Below are 13,555 nucleotides of genomic sequence, written 5' to 3' on the forward strand. Positions count from 1 at the left end.
AACAAATATCTACAGACTATATACCCTGCACAAGGTTAGATATTAGAATTGTTACAAAGTTCTCAAGGTATTTGTAATCCAGAAATTAAAAGCAATTAGCTCCACAAAGAACAGGCTTATGGAAATGAGCTTTGAATGAAGGAGGGAAATTAGAAATAAAAAGAAATTCCTTATAGCAAAAGTGATTAAAGCAGAAATAAGCCATCAAAGGAAATCCTGAAATTGAGTAACTAAAAATATGATGACTTAGAGACAGACAGCCTTGCCTGGAAGCAAAGGTTATAGCCACCCCTCTGGAATTAAGCATAAAAGTAACTCAGAACTTTCTGATATATAAAGAACATGCCACTCTCTTAGCAGAAGGAATAAGTCAGACTGTGAATTAATTTAAAAGTCCATTTAGGGTTCTTACTCCCAAATCATCAGGCACTCCAGTCCTTGAGTTGCAATGCTTCCTTCTTTTTTTAAAGATTTTTATTTATTTATTTTAGAGAGAGGGGAAGGGAAAAAAGAGGGAGAGAAATATCTATGTGAGAGAGAAACTGATCAGGTGCCTCTCCCATGTGCCCCTACTGGGAACCAATCCGCAACCTAGACACATGCCCTGACCAGGAATCAAACTGGTGACCTTTCACTTTGCAGGATGATGCCCAACCAACAGAGCTACACAATCAGGGCCGTCCTTCCTTTTCATCTTTGTTCCCTTTGTTCCTCTCCATCACAGTCTGTGCTTGGGCATAAATAAGATACAGTTTTTCCACGACCTGGAATTTTCTGCCATTGAATGTATCAGCTTTGCAGTCACACTATCGCCCAAGCTCTCTGTAAAGGATTTGATGACCTTGAGTATTTGAAAAGTGCCTAGCACACAGCAAATACTCAGTTAAGATTCATTTCCTCCTTTCTTTCCTTCCTTTTTTTCTCTCCCCTGGTGAGGAACAGAAGGAAAAACAGGAACCAACAAAAGACAGATCTCTTGTAAAACAGCATTCTTTGGTATAAAAATACTGAAAAGGTTTAAACCACTTCTCATTGCCTACCTTGTGTCTGCGGGATGTAAGGAGACAGGAGTTTTGACCTTTTCTTTTCATATCCTTTCTGTGTGATGTCCCCTAAAATAGCAAGAAACAGGAATATGTTATGGATTATTCTAACACTGTGCCTGTTCACTGTAAAAATAAAATTAATTACAGAGTATTACAGAAGTACCACATAGAGAGTAAGAAAAAATATATAGTTCTTTGCCAGGGATTTTGCTATGTGTGACTTCCCACAGGCTTGGAACTGACTTCTTGTGGAAAATTGTAGGGCTTGAACTCACACCAACCTAGCACAGCAACATGCTGCATACCATGTCAGGGGTTCCTGAGTTCCCAGGTACCCCTTGATTCCTCAGTATTTAAGATATGCCAAATGGAATACTACGAAGCTGACATTTTTTTTTACCTCTCCGAAGTTTCAGTTTGGCCAAATGAATACAATTGATTTGGGAGGTGTTCAATGATATTGCTATATAGATCCACATAAAATCACAAGTACAGTTAAGGGGAGAAATCCTGGATCATGCACTGGGATGGGATATATGAAAGGCCCTTTCTATACCCTGGCACTTGTCTGGGAACCTGGGTCTGGAACCCCCGTATCCTCTTCCCTCAGTTCACTGATCTGTATTTATATACATGCATGTCTTTTTCACAAGATTAAATTTTAAAAGTATACATAATGCACCCAAAAGTACACATACAACAAATAATAAAAAGAAACTGATTAGCAGCAGAGAAAATGTTTAGTTGAAGTATCAAGAAACATGCTAGGTACTAATGAAAAGGTAGCAGAGGGATGGGTAGAGTGCAGGGTTAAAAGGAATTGGAAATGGAGGAGAACAAGAGGCCATTCAAGGAAGAATGAGTAACTCAAAGTGGGGGAGAATATATGTGGTGAGCTAACATAACAGAGCATTGTTTTCCAAAACAGAATTTTTTTTTAGTCAGATAAAACCTTATTTAAAAGTCAAATTTTAGTATAAAGAGTAATTTATATATTCAAATTTACATTTACCTATTAAATACCCAATTTGCAGGGGAGAAGGGGTACATTTTGATGGACACAGATTTGGAATCAGGAGTGATGGATGTCAGTTGCCACTGGCCTCTGCATCTGACTGGCGAGCAGAAGGTGGAGAGGCAGCAGGGCTCACTGACAGGCCTGCCCAGGGGGAAACACAGGTCTCAGAGCGCAGCAAGCTCACTCTTTCTGAGGAGATGGGGACCAAGGGGAGCAGCTAGCGAGATCAGTTCCCCCAATGCTACTATAGTGATCACAGGACACTTTAGTAGTAGCTTAAAGACAGTGGTACAAGGGATGAAAAGTGAGTGGATTAAGAGACATTTGGAAGGAAGATTGAATAGGATTTGATGGCTGGTTGGATGTAGGAAGGAGAAGATGATTTCTGGCTTCAGCAATCAAACAGATGGTGATATTCTTTGACAGAATGTAGCAAGGAGTGTCATGTTTGCTGGATCAAAGCAAATGAGAGCTGAGCTTAGGAAAAGCCTATGATGAGACATACAAGAGGAGATGTCCACTTAACAGTTGGATAGATGGATCTAGAACTCAGGAAAGAGATGCAGCTTTGGGATCATCAGAATATAGTTCTGAAAAATAAATTGATACAATCTCTTAGGAGTAATTTGGCCATTGCTATCAAAATTTTGGTTCAGCCACTACACTTCCAGGAATTTATTAAATGATAACATTCACATGGGTACACAAAAATCAACTAAAAATATTCCCTGACCCATTCTTTGTAATGAAAAATCTGGAAGAACTCTTGAAGCTTACGCTACAGACTGTCTACATCACAGCTTTCAGCAGGAGTAATTGTGTCCCTCAGGAGACAACTCACAAGGTCTGAAGACATTTCTGTTACAACTAGAGGAAGGGGTGTTACTGGCATCTGAGGGACAGAGGTCAAGGATGCTGTTAAGCATCCTGAAATGCACAGGACAGTCCATAACAAAGAATTATCCAGTACAAAATGTTGACAGTGTTGAGAATGAGAAACCCTAATCTACATAATAACATGCAGGTATTTCAAATGTTTTGTGGCACATGAAGACAGCTAAAATATATTAAGAGTAAAAGGCAAGTTGCAGAGTGTTAGATATAATACAATCTAATTTTGTAATTTAAAAAAAAAGGAACAGCCCTGGATGGTGTGGCTCAGTGGCTTGAGTGCTGACCTTCGAACCAAATGGTCGGTGGTTCCATTCCTGGTCAGGGCACATGCCTGGGTTGTGGGCCAGTTTCCCACCAGGGAGCAAACAAGAGGCAACCACACGTTGCCGTTTCTCTCCCTCTTTCTCCCTCCCTTCCCATCTCTCTAAAAAAAAATACAAAAACTCTTCAAAAAATATAGTAATAGATATGTTTGCATATAGAGAGAAAATAGTCTAGAAGACTATATATACTAAATTAATGTTTATCCTTCTGTGGATGAGATTATGGAGCGGTTTTCACTTGTGTATAAGAGGTTGATTTATAAAATAAGTGTGAATGATCTGTATAATTTCAAAAATATTTTTCTAAGAACGAATGATTCTACAGAAATATATCTGTTCACAAGATAGGATGGTCATAATGTGTAACAGGACAAAAAGGCATGACGCTAAACAGTTTATACAGTATATTCAATTTTTGGATTAATTAATAGTTTTACACACTCACACACACACGTGCATAGAAAATCTGGATTTTTATTCAGTAAAATACTACCAGTGGTTAGTTATGGCTTGCAAGAGTACGGGTTGGCTTTAGTTTTTTTTTCTTTTTGCTTGCCTATATTTTCTAATTTTTCTGCAATGAACACCCATTATTTCAAGAAACAATAAATATTTTAAAGCTACAACAGTGACAACTTACAAGGCTGTACAAATTTAGTCATAATAGCCCTTCATTTCTGTTTCTCTACTAAAATAAGAGAAATGCACAGTGCATTTCTTAAAAAATAAAAACCAAACCTTTTCAAATTAGCAAACTACATCCATGTATTCATTAAGATATTTTAAATTGGCTACTACTGCACTGACCTACTAGTTTTGCAGAGAGGAACTTCCAAGAATAGTGCAGGAAATAAAAAAAGAAAACCTCCCAGAAAGATACTGGTATACCACCATAATTCATTTACTTATTCCATTAGTCATCCAACAAATATTTACAGACTATATACTTTGTCTAAGGCTTGCTATTAGAACTGTGGTGGTACAATGCTCCAACAACAGACACAACTAACAAGATATATGGGAGCCTACCAAGGAAACATTCTTTGAAACAGGAAATTGTGTCTTGTTTTATTGCAAAAGAAACAAAAAAGCATTCTCCTGTCCCATTCTCCCCTCATAAGATTCCCTACCTCCACACCTCTCTCCCTCTCTCTCTCCCTCCCTCCATCCCTAGGGGACACAAAGACCACTTCTGCTGGCTCAGAACACATCTGATAAAGTAAAAGGCTTTTAAAAGCTTTCTTTAGTGCTCAGAGTCTCAATCATTCACTGTCAATAAATTATCATGGGACAAACTGTTAGACTTGGTATCTTGGACATTAATCAACCATCTCAGGTTTTGAAAAAGTCAATCACGAGAATCTAATTTAGCTATGCCAATTAGCTCCATTAAATCTGTAAATGAGCAAAGACATTAAAGAGCCCTAGGAGAAGATAAACTGCAATGAGAATGTGAGGACTAGCACGATGAGCCATATACTAACTTAAAAATGTCCTCTCCCTTTTCTTTGACCTCAAGGCTCTGCTCTAAAGCCACCTTCTTAGTGATGCCTGCCACCACTTGTTAGCCACTTCTTCTTGGTGCCCCTACAACTCTGCACACTTCTTCTATGATACACTCAGCATAGCACTGACATTTTAATCATTTGTGTACACATCTGTGTCCCTACTAGACTGTGCACTTGAGAGCAGGGATTGTGTCTGTTCTCCTCTGTGGCCCGCCCACAGCCTGGCACAATAGACACTTGTTGAATGAGAAACTGAATGGATTAATAAAATGGAGGCAGTGAAAAAACAATAAATCAAAGAGACATGTGTACTTGAGTGGAAAACTGGAAACGGGAGGAAAAATAGGTCTTTACATTAGCAGGAGCTGAAAGGCTCGGGGAGAGAAATCCAGTGAACCAAAGGTTTATTGAAACTCGACAGCTAGACCTCAAAGATAGCCAGAAAAGCAACACTTGGCCTGCCTGAAGAGGGGAATGCACATAAATCACTGGGCACTAAAGAATCATGTCTGGAGTGTGCTGGGTAGTATGGACTGAGGAGGGTAGACAGGGGAGGGGAAGAATGCTGTCTCAGCGATACAGCCTCAAGGGACAGCGTGGAACCTCGGGAGCTCACAGACACTAAGTCAACCACAGGCATTCTTACTCAGAACAGATTTTTTTTTTTTTTTTTGCCATCTGGCATATAAAACAAAAAGGAGTGCTATAGCTCTACCAGTATAAAATTTGCATCACAATGGCATAGATTGGAGTTAAACCTGTTGTTCAAGTTTTCTGAGAATTTAACAAAGGGAGGATTAGCCTTCCCCTCCAACTAGGGTAACACATTTCTCCCACACAGACACTTAGGACACTTAGAGGAGTAGTGTCTGCAGTGCCTGGCAGGTGAGGTGGCACCTGGCCTGGTGAGACATTGACCCAGACACCCAGGAGACAATTTCAGACTGTCTAGCTGCTTCAGCATGACCACACTCTTGAATAGCCAACAGTGGACACATGGAAAGACACATGTGCAGGGTGGAAAAAAAAGGAAGTATGTTTCCAACCTCTCTCCTCACCACCCAGGACAATGATAGCGGCCTGGCAAAAGCAGCCCACAAATCATCTTCAAGCAGACTGACAAAGGGGTACGAGAGCAGGTGTGTTGAGCCTGCCAGTTGAGCCATGCCTCTGAAAGGTCAGCGGTGATGGAGAAAGAGCCCTACACTTCACTCAGCCATAGAGTGTACATGTACTCAGTGAGAAGGCACGGTGCTGTGTAGAACCTCAGAGTCTGAGCACAGCAGAACCACCTCTAGAGCACAGCCTGACAACTTTGTGGCTATGTGACTTTAGGCAAATTTCACCTGACTTCTTGGTGAGTCTCAGTTTCTGTGTCCGTAAAATGGGGAGCAATAATATCTACCTCGCGAAGCTTTTATTGGGATTAGAAGGACTTACTATGGAGTCTGGACTACAGAAAGTACCCATATCAGCAAACTTTCACTGGAAGCCTACTGAAGCCTACCCCACTGGCCAGGTGGAGATAGGGGTGGCCACTGTGTCGCTAAGGAGAGGAAGGCAAACAAGCCTTCCACAAATGCCACAGCAGAGATGCACACCAGCGCAGGGTGGAACCCGAGGGATGCCTCATGATCTCTGCTGGGTAGGGAAAGAAAAGCTTTACAGAGCAAGCGACATTTTGGTTTGGGTCTGGCCTTTTAGAATTATAACATAAACTCCTAATGATGCAATCACTTAGCTGCTGACTGGCTCTAAATGGGTATGGTCATGTTTGGTAGTTTCTTCAGGATTCTTCCAGAGAAAAGTAGGGTAATGCTAAATAATTTTCACATCACTCTGAACAATTAGGTCCTAAACACATCAGGATTTGGGAAATTCGGAAGGGTCACCAGGTTCTATGTCAATATAAAATTGACAGGCAGAGAACAAGGATTACAGCTCCAGCCATAAAGTCTTTCTGCTCCAATTGAAATAAAAAGGTGCATGTCATTGCAGCCCTGCCTCAAAGTCACACCTATTTAGTCAGAAGTGGTAATGGCTGGAGGGACTCTGGGGAGCCCATGATAAACAGTTTTGAGCACTGAATGAATGACATGCAGTGTTAAGCAAAGATGAATAAAACAGTATCTATGTCTTCAAGAAGTCCCCAGCCTAAACAATAAGCTTAGCTACAATCTCTAAGTGTAGCCATAAGTGGTACATAAGAGATTATGTACAAAATCCTGCGGGACTACAAAAGAAATAATGGTAATAAAAATAATTATAATAGTAAGTGAACACTTATCAAGCATTTAAGTATACATCAGTCTCTGTTTCGATGGCCTCACAACAGCCTTATAAGGTGATACTGTCATCATTCCCATTTCATAGGTAAGGCTACTGAGCATAGGAATTTTAAGTTTAAGGATACACAGCAAGACTAGCGTCTGGGTCTCTGGACTTCTCTTACTGTTCTTTGTTTATTTGTAGGCGGCCCGCCAGTCAGATGCGATAAAAGCATAAAACTAACCTATTGTGCATAAAATGACCACCATGGGATAAACAACTTTTATGACTCACTCCAAAATATAGATGACTTTCTTTTTCTTTTTTTTTCTTTTTGATGACTTTGCAGAAGGCATTAAAAAAATCCCACCCTCTCCCCCACCCCAACAGGACATTGAGTGAATTATCTGTTTTAATCATCTTTTGAGACAGCCAACTGCAGCAACTGTGTCCAAGTGCAGTTGAAAAAGTCAGCAAGAAGTCATTATGCATCATAACTAAATAGTCAGATAACAGAGAGTGTGGCCTTTCTTTTTTGTTAAGGAGTAATTAGTAGGGAAAGAAATAAAACTAAGAAGAAAGAGCTCTAGAGTCATCACCTTCAAACCTATACTTGTATCTAATAAACCTATTCTAATAAACATGTACATCTTAGACCAGGAAGGTGCTACATGTTTGCTATGGCTGGAAATGGGGAAGAGGATGGGGTTGTGGCTATTCATACATTAGGGATTTTTAAGTAGACACATACAGAGAAAGTCAAAAATATAGCTGTGAATGTGAATGAGGTCAGTCTTTGCAAAACTGAAAAAGGTAGAGGATTTGGGTCATGTGCAGCAGGTGCTGGCTAGAAGACAATTTTTATTACTATATTTTATCATGTTCTTCTCACAACAATAATTCCATTCAATAAATTACATGCACCAGCCACCATCCTCCAAACATCTTCCTTCCAGAGGTGATATATAAGGCTCACAGTCACACAAAATAAAGGCTCACAGTCACACAAAACAATGGCCTTACTCCAGCAACAGGGCATTTTGGCATTTGTCTTTTTTTTTTAATTGATTTTAGAGAGAGAGGAAAAAAACACTGATTTGTTGTTATGTTTTTTTATGCATTCATTGGTTGATTCTTGTATGTGCCCTGACCAGAGACAGAACCCACAACTTTGGTGTACCAGGACAACATTCTAACCAACTGAGCTACCCAGCCAGGGTTGCATCTGTCTTTTCCTAACAATTGTTCTTGTTGTATCTCTAAAGTTTCTTTCTACACAAAGGTAGAACAAATCTTAGGTTGAATTGAGGATGAAACAATACAATATTTTTATAGTTTATCCAGAAATAAACTTTAAATACTTCAATCTGCTGAAAGAAAACAAGATTTTTTATTCTAATTTTTCTTTTGGAAAAAAATTCAGTGGTTCTAAAAGACTTCAAATAGCAGCTTATAAAAACTATAATTTCTCTTCTTTTTAATAATCTTTCAAAAGAGTTTCAAGGGAATTAACTTTAGGACAAATTTCCATTCTCAGTAGATGTCCTCTCACCTCATTTAAAACAACAACTAGACATTTTCCACATCAAGAACTTAAGAATAAGCCCAGATTGCTTTCTCCCAAAACTCAAATCATAGAATTGTTTTGGCTACACAGTTCTGTTTTCTAGGTCAAATATATATGACTTCTTACAGATGGTATTTCACCTAAGGCATCAAGCAAGTTCAAACAGATAAAAACCAACAGAATAAAACATCTGAACACACTGAGAAACTGAACTCTAAGTATGACTACATCATCAGGCAGCTGGCTAAATTAATCCATCTAATGCAAAAGGTATGTTCACTTGTCCATTAGAAAAACGATGTCTGCAAATAAGAAATTTGCTATATAAATGACCTGAGTATTTACACAAAGCAAGAGGGATCCCTGGGATGGTTCAGTTGGTGGAAAAAGCACAGGTTCTAGCCTGAGGCAGACCTGGGTTTGGACCCTGAGCCTGCCATTTACTGGCTCCTCGACAAGTCACTGAACAACTCTACCTCTGTTTCACAACAGGTAAATAGGTAAAACTGGAATAACTCCTACCTTATGACGAATCCTGAATAAGGAATAAATGCAGAAGTCCCTGGCACGCAGTGCACATTCAATTAGTTTTAGTTGACACCACCCCAGCCAGCCCCACCCTTAAGTCCTAACAATAACTTTATCCTTAAACGGGTTATTTTAAAAATTCTAAGCTGATAGATTCTCCTTTCAAAAGCAAAAGGAGAAAATGCATTAAGTGCCTCTGAAGACATATTATGGTGTTAGACCCTCAGCAGTAAGAGCCAACATTAGTTGTGACAGTGCTTTTGGGTGCCAACAGCTACAAGAAGGAAAACTGACATCAAAGAGGACGTACAAATTTCTAAACCAGATGAGCAGAGATTAGTTAAAATGAATATATGTGAATGTACACATATAAGACAGTGCCATTATGCACAAAAGAGGACTGATATGCCTTTAATGGATGTTGTGATTTTAATTTAGGGCTAAAACTGAAAATGCCCAGGGAAAAACACCCAGGAAAAAAAGTCAGGAAGAAAAGGCAGTTTTCTTTATGGGTTCTTCTTTTACCTGACTTTCATCTTTAATGTTCCTCAGAAAATCAAAACACTATTTCTTGCAAGAACAGGTAGGTATTTTCAATTAATCTGCCTTTATTCTGACATCCATCAGAATAATTTTTTAAAATTAGGCAATAAGGGTGCTCCCCCTCCTCCTCTTCTTCCCCCAGGCGCATTACCTCTGCCTTTCTTTCTCTGTCCTAAGCTCCCAGGGCCCTCCTTTTGCCTCTAATGTTTCCTGATTCCACGCCCAGCTAGCTCAATTTTCCTACCTCTGTAACTTTCTAAATAAACTTTCTCTTACAGTTTGAAAAAAAATCAGGCAATAAGTAATAATATCTGTGCCAATCACTGAATCTGAATTAAACAATCCATGTGCCAGGTATTCTTTCAGTGGTGCAGATAAAATTAACAATTGATAAAAAAATCTAACTATGTTCCTCTTGCAAGTGCAGAAATAAGTGAAAATTTTTTAAACAGGTGAAGACTGCTGTTGGTAGCTGGTTCACATTGCTCTGGTAACCACGGACACTCGGGACAACGCAGCAGAGAGAATACTGTCACCGCTACATTATTACGTGGGCCCTAAAATAGGCAGCTTGGTTGGTCCGAATGGAAAGGGCCTTTCCAATGAGAAAGAAAACAGATGATCTTTATGTGTTTGGAATGGATTCACAGCCTTGAATTATAGATGTTGGGAGACAGGTTTTCCTCCAAATTAGCCCTCTGGCCCCAGGCAAGCCACTGCACTTTTCTGAGCCTGTTTCCTCATCAGTAGGAATGAGGTTCGAATGAGCTCTAAGGCTGCTTTTGGCTTATGTTGGATGAATCCCACTTCCCTGGCACTGTTATATGTGGCAAGTCAAGACTAAGAGAAGATTATCTAGCAGGCAACTGATAAGATAAGCTCTAGGACAGATATTAGATTTTCACCAGCAGTGTAGGAAGTGACAGCTGAAGGCTTGGGTGTTAATGATATCACCAGCAGGAATGCAGCCTGAGAAGAGAAGGCCAGAAGAGGAATCCTGAAGAAAACCGACATTTAAAGGGTGGGCAGAGGAAAAAGAAATAACGCAGGTACACAGCAAGACCAGGAACGAATAGGGGAGTGAGAGAGAAGGGAGAGGGAAAGAGAGAAGGTGAAGAATAATGTACTGTCACAAATGTAAAATAAAGATTGAAAACTACCTGCTGGATTTGGCAGCTAGATCACCCATGGCCCAATTAAAGATAGTTTTAAAGGGACAGTGAGGGAAGAATACAGTTTATTTAGTGTACTAAAGAATGGATAAGAGGTGAAGTGAGAGTAACAGATTTTTCCTTTGTTATGTAGAAGGAGCTACTAGAGAGGATGAAACACTGATTCAACCAACATATACTAAGAACTTCCTACCTGCAAAGCACTACTTAAGAGGTACAGAACAGAAGACATGGTCCCGAAATATACAGTCACCATCATTAAGTTTACAGACTCTTGTAGCACAGAGAGACATCTAGAAATAATGATATAATTAATGACTTAATTACAAGTTTGACAAGGGCTACACAGAAGTTGTGCAGGGAGCTGAGAGCTCTGACAGATTCCAGAAGCACATGCTAAGAGCTTCTGAGCATGGAAGGTTCAAACCCAGGATATGACCTAGTCTGGGCAGCAGGGGAAGGCTGCTCTGAGGAAGTGATATTTAAGCTGAGTCTTAAGAAAATGAGTATGTTAAAATATTTTGAAAATGAAACAGAAGCCGGGGGCAGAGGGCTGTGGGCCTGCAGTGATAGGCTAAGCAGATCCCCTGTAAAGACCCTGAGTGGGGTGGGTCTGGGCAGGAGCGCCACTGAAAGGCAGTGTGGCAAGGGGATCTGGGATGAGGCTTGGGGGGCAGCGGGAGCCCAGATCCTCCAAGGTCCTGGAGACCATTTGAAGGATTTGGGATTTTATTATAAATGAGAGAAAGCCACTGAAGGGCTTTAAGTAGGAAAGTAGCATCAAGAAAAAAAAATAGCAAAGGAACAAGGTAATTGATAAAGACTGATGTTCCTGAAAAGATATGAAGGAATAAGACCCAGAGCTGGGGGCATGGATTACCTACAGGGATAGTCTCCGAGCTCCCCAGCCATGCTGTGAATGCTGTGCATCCTTGGTCTGTGAGCGCTTTATGGAGGTGGAAAGGCTTACCCTCAGCCCTTGGGCAGCCTTAGAGGAGCTGGAAACCCTGGGACAGTCACTACAAGTACCCACACAGCCTTTTTATCTCATTGTTTGCCAAAATGCATAAACGGTTGGAAGCACTGTAGGACTTTATTGATACTTTTTTCTCTAAGAAAGGAGACATGGATGGATAACAAATACTGATGTTGGAGGAGCACTGGGGGCAGGCTCTGGTCTGATAACCTCTAAATTTCCTTCTGCATAGGAGCCAGAGTAAAGGGTTTTTGTCTCTTTCTCTTCCACATTCATTTAGTTCTTATCTCATGGCAGGTACCATTCATCGAGAGTGTTCAACATTTAAACTTCAGAACAATGGGGGGGGTATTATTATTGGTCCAAGTTTTTAGGTAAGAAAGTGAGGCACAGGAAGAGTAAGTGGCCCACACAGGACACATTTATCTGTGGGAAAGCCAGCTTCAAACCAGATGGCCTGGCTCCAGTGTCCGAGCTCTTAACTAGCACTCAAAGCTGCCTCTCTTGGCTCTTTGCTGAGAGGGATGGAAAGGGTTTCAGTGAGATACTCAGTGCCGCTAGAGGAATGGGAGGTCTGTGCAGCAGATAAAGACTGCAGTCCCAGCTCTGCTCACTGTCAGCCAGTTGTTTCCTTAAAAGTTAACCTCACTACGCCCCACTGTCCTCACTGGTAACACGAAGATGACATAACCTACCTGTGGTTATGAGGATTAGGGAGATATACATGCAAAGTTCTCTGAACCTAACACAGGGTAAGAACTCAATGACATCTGCTACTCTAATGGCAAAGGGAGTTAACTAGAGAAATGGAGAGGGTGTGAGGCACTGCCGAAGGCCCAGGGAGACAAGAGAGCAGCATTTTCAGTGGCACCAATTGCCAGTTTTGTGACTTTTCTCCAGCAGTCCCTGGAAGAAGGCTGACAATGTGAATAATTTAGAGCTGGGGTTTTAATAGGTAAGGAGAATGGAAGAAGGGAGGAAAATGGGATCCAGGCTAGCAAGTACTAATTGGTCAATAGTCAATCAAGCAAGCAATAATAAATATTTGCTGAATAATGATTTGCATTACTATCAACCTAACTTCTGTAACTTTATAAAGTATCTATGGCAAATGCACTTAGGATCCATCTTGGGATGGTAGAACACATCACTGTCAGGAAGAAACAACAGGATTCCAAAAGGAGAGAGAGCAGAGAGGGATCTGGGAGGGAGATCAGGACAATACAAGGTTTCCTGCTGGCTAATTCTCCTCTGCTATTTCCCATCCCTGGTCTTCCTCTCGCACTTTGAACTTATGAAAGACCAAGAAAAAAATAACCTATTAAAAACAAAAGCCATGAAAAAGTGATAAAGAATAGAAGACCAAAGATTAATTTACATTTTAGAGAAAACACTAAAAGCTAAAATTTTCTTGGGCATTTTCTCCTAAAGGCCTGGGGGATGGAGCAGAGACTGTAAGTGAAGAGATGACCGCTGGTGCAAGACAGGGCTTTGGGGAGCCTGGGGGTGGAAGTTCAGAGGGTGAGGGGCCCGGGTCTGTGAAAGAGTGACTGAAGGGATGGATCAGTAGAGGGAAGAGGCAGAGGAAGGGAGAGAACAGAACCATCAGCAGCAGTGGTAGGAAGGAAAAAGGGAGTTCCCGAACCTAGAAGGGTTCACCCTGGATCAGATATTCATAAAAGACATCCAAATGCTGCTGCTGGTTCCTCTTT

At 40.7% G+C, this 13,555-nt stretch overlaps 1 protein-coding gene across 3 annotated transcripts in view; it reads right to left on the reverse strand.

The window, feature by feature from the left end:
* Positions 1–13,555, reverse strand: part of DIP2B (disco interacting protein 2 homolog B) — a 221,688-nt gene that overhangs the window by 109,123 nt on the left and 99,010 nt on the right. For all 3 annotated transcript variants that reach the window (XM_028533424.2, XM_036019034.1, XM_036019035.1), the window contains exon 2: positions 1,041–1,112. In XM_028533424.2, the coding sequence (XP_028389225.1) occupies positions 1,041–1,112 (72 nt within the window). The remainder of the gene's footprint in view (positions 1–1,040; positions 1,113–13,555) is intronic.

This window comes from Phyllostomus discolor, chromosome 2, assembly GCF_004126475.2.
Source record: "Phyllostomus discolor isolate MPI-MPIP mPhyDis1 chromosome 2, mPhyDis1.pri.v3, whole genome shotgun sequence".
Taxonomy (NCBI): Eukaryota; Metazoa; Chordata; class Mammalia; order Chiroptera; family Phyllostomidae; genus Phyllostomus; species Phyllostomus discolor.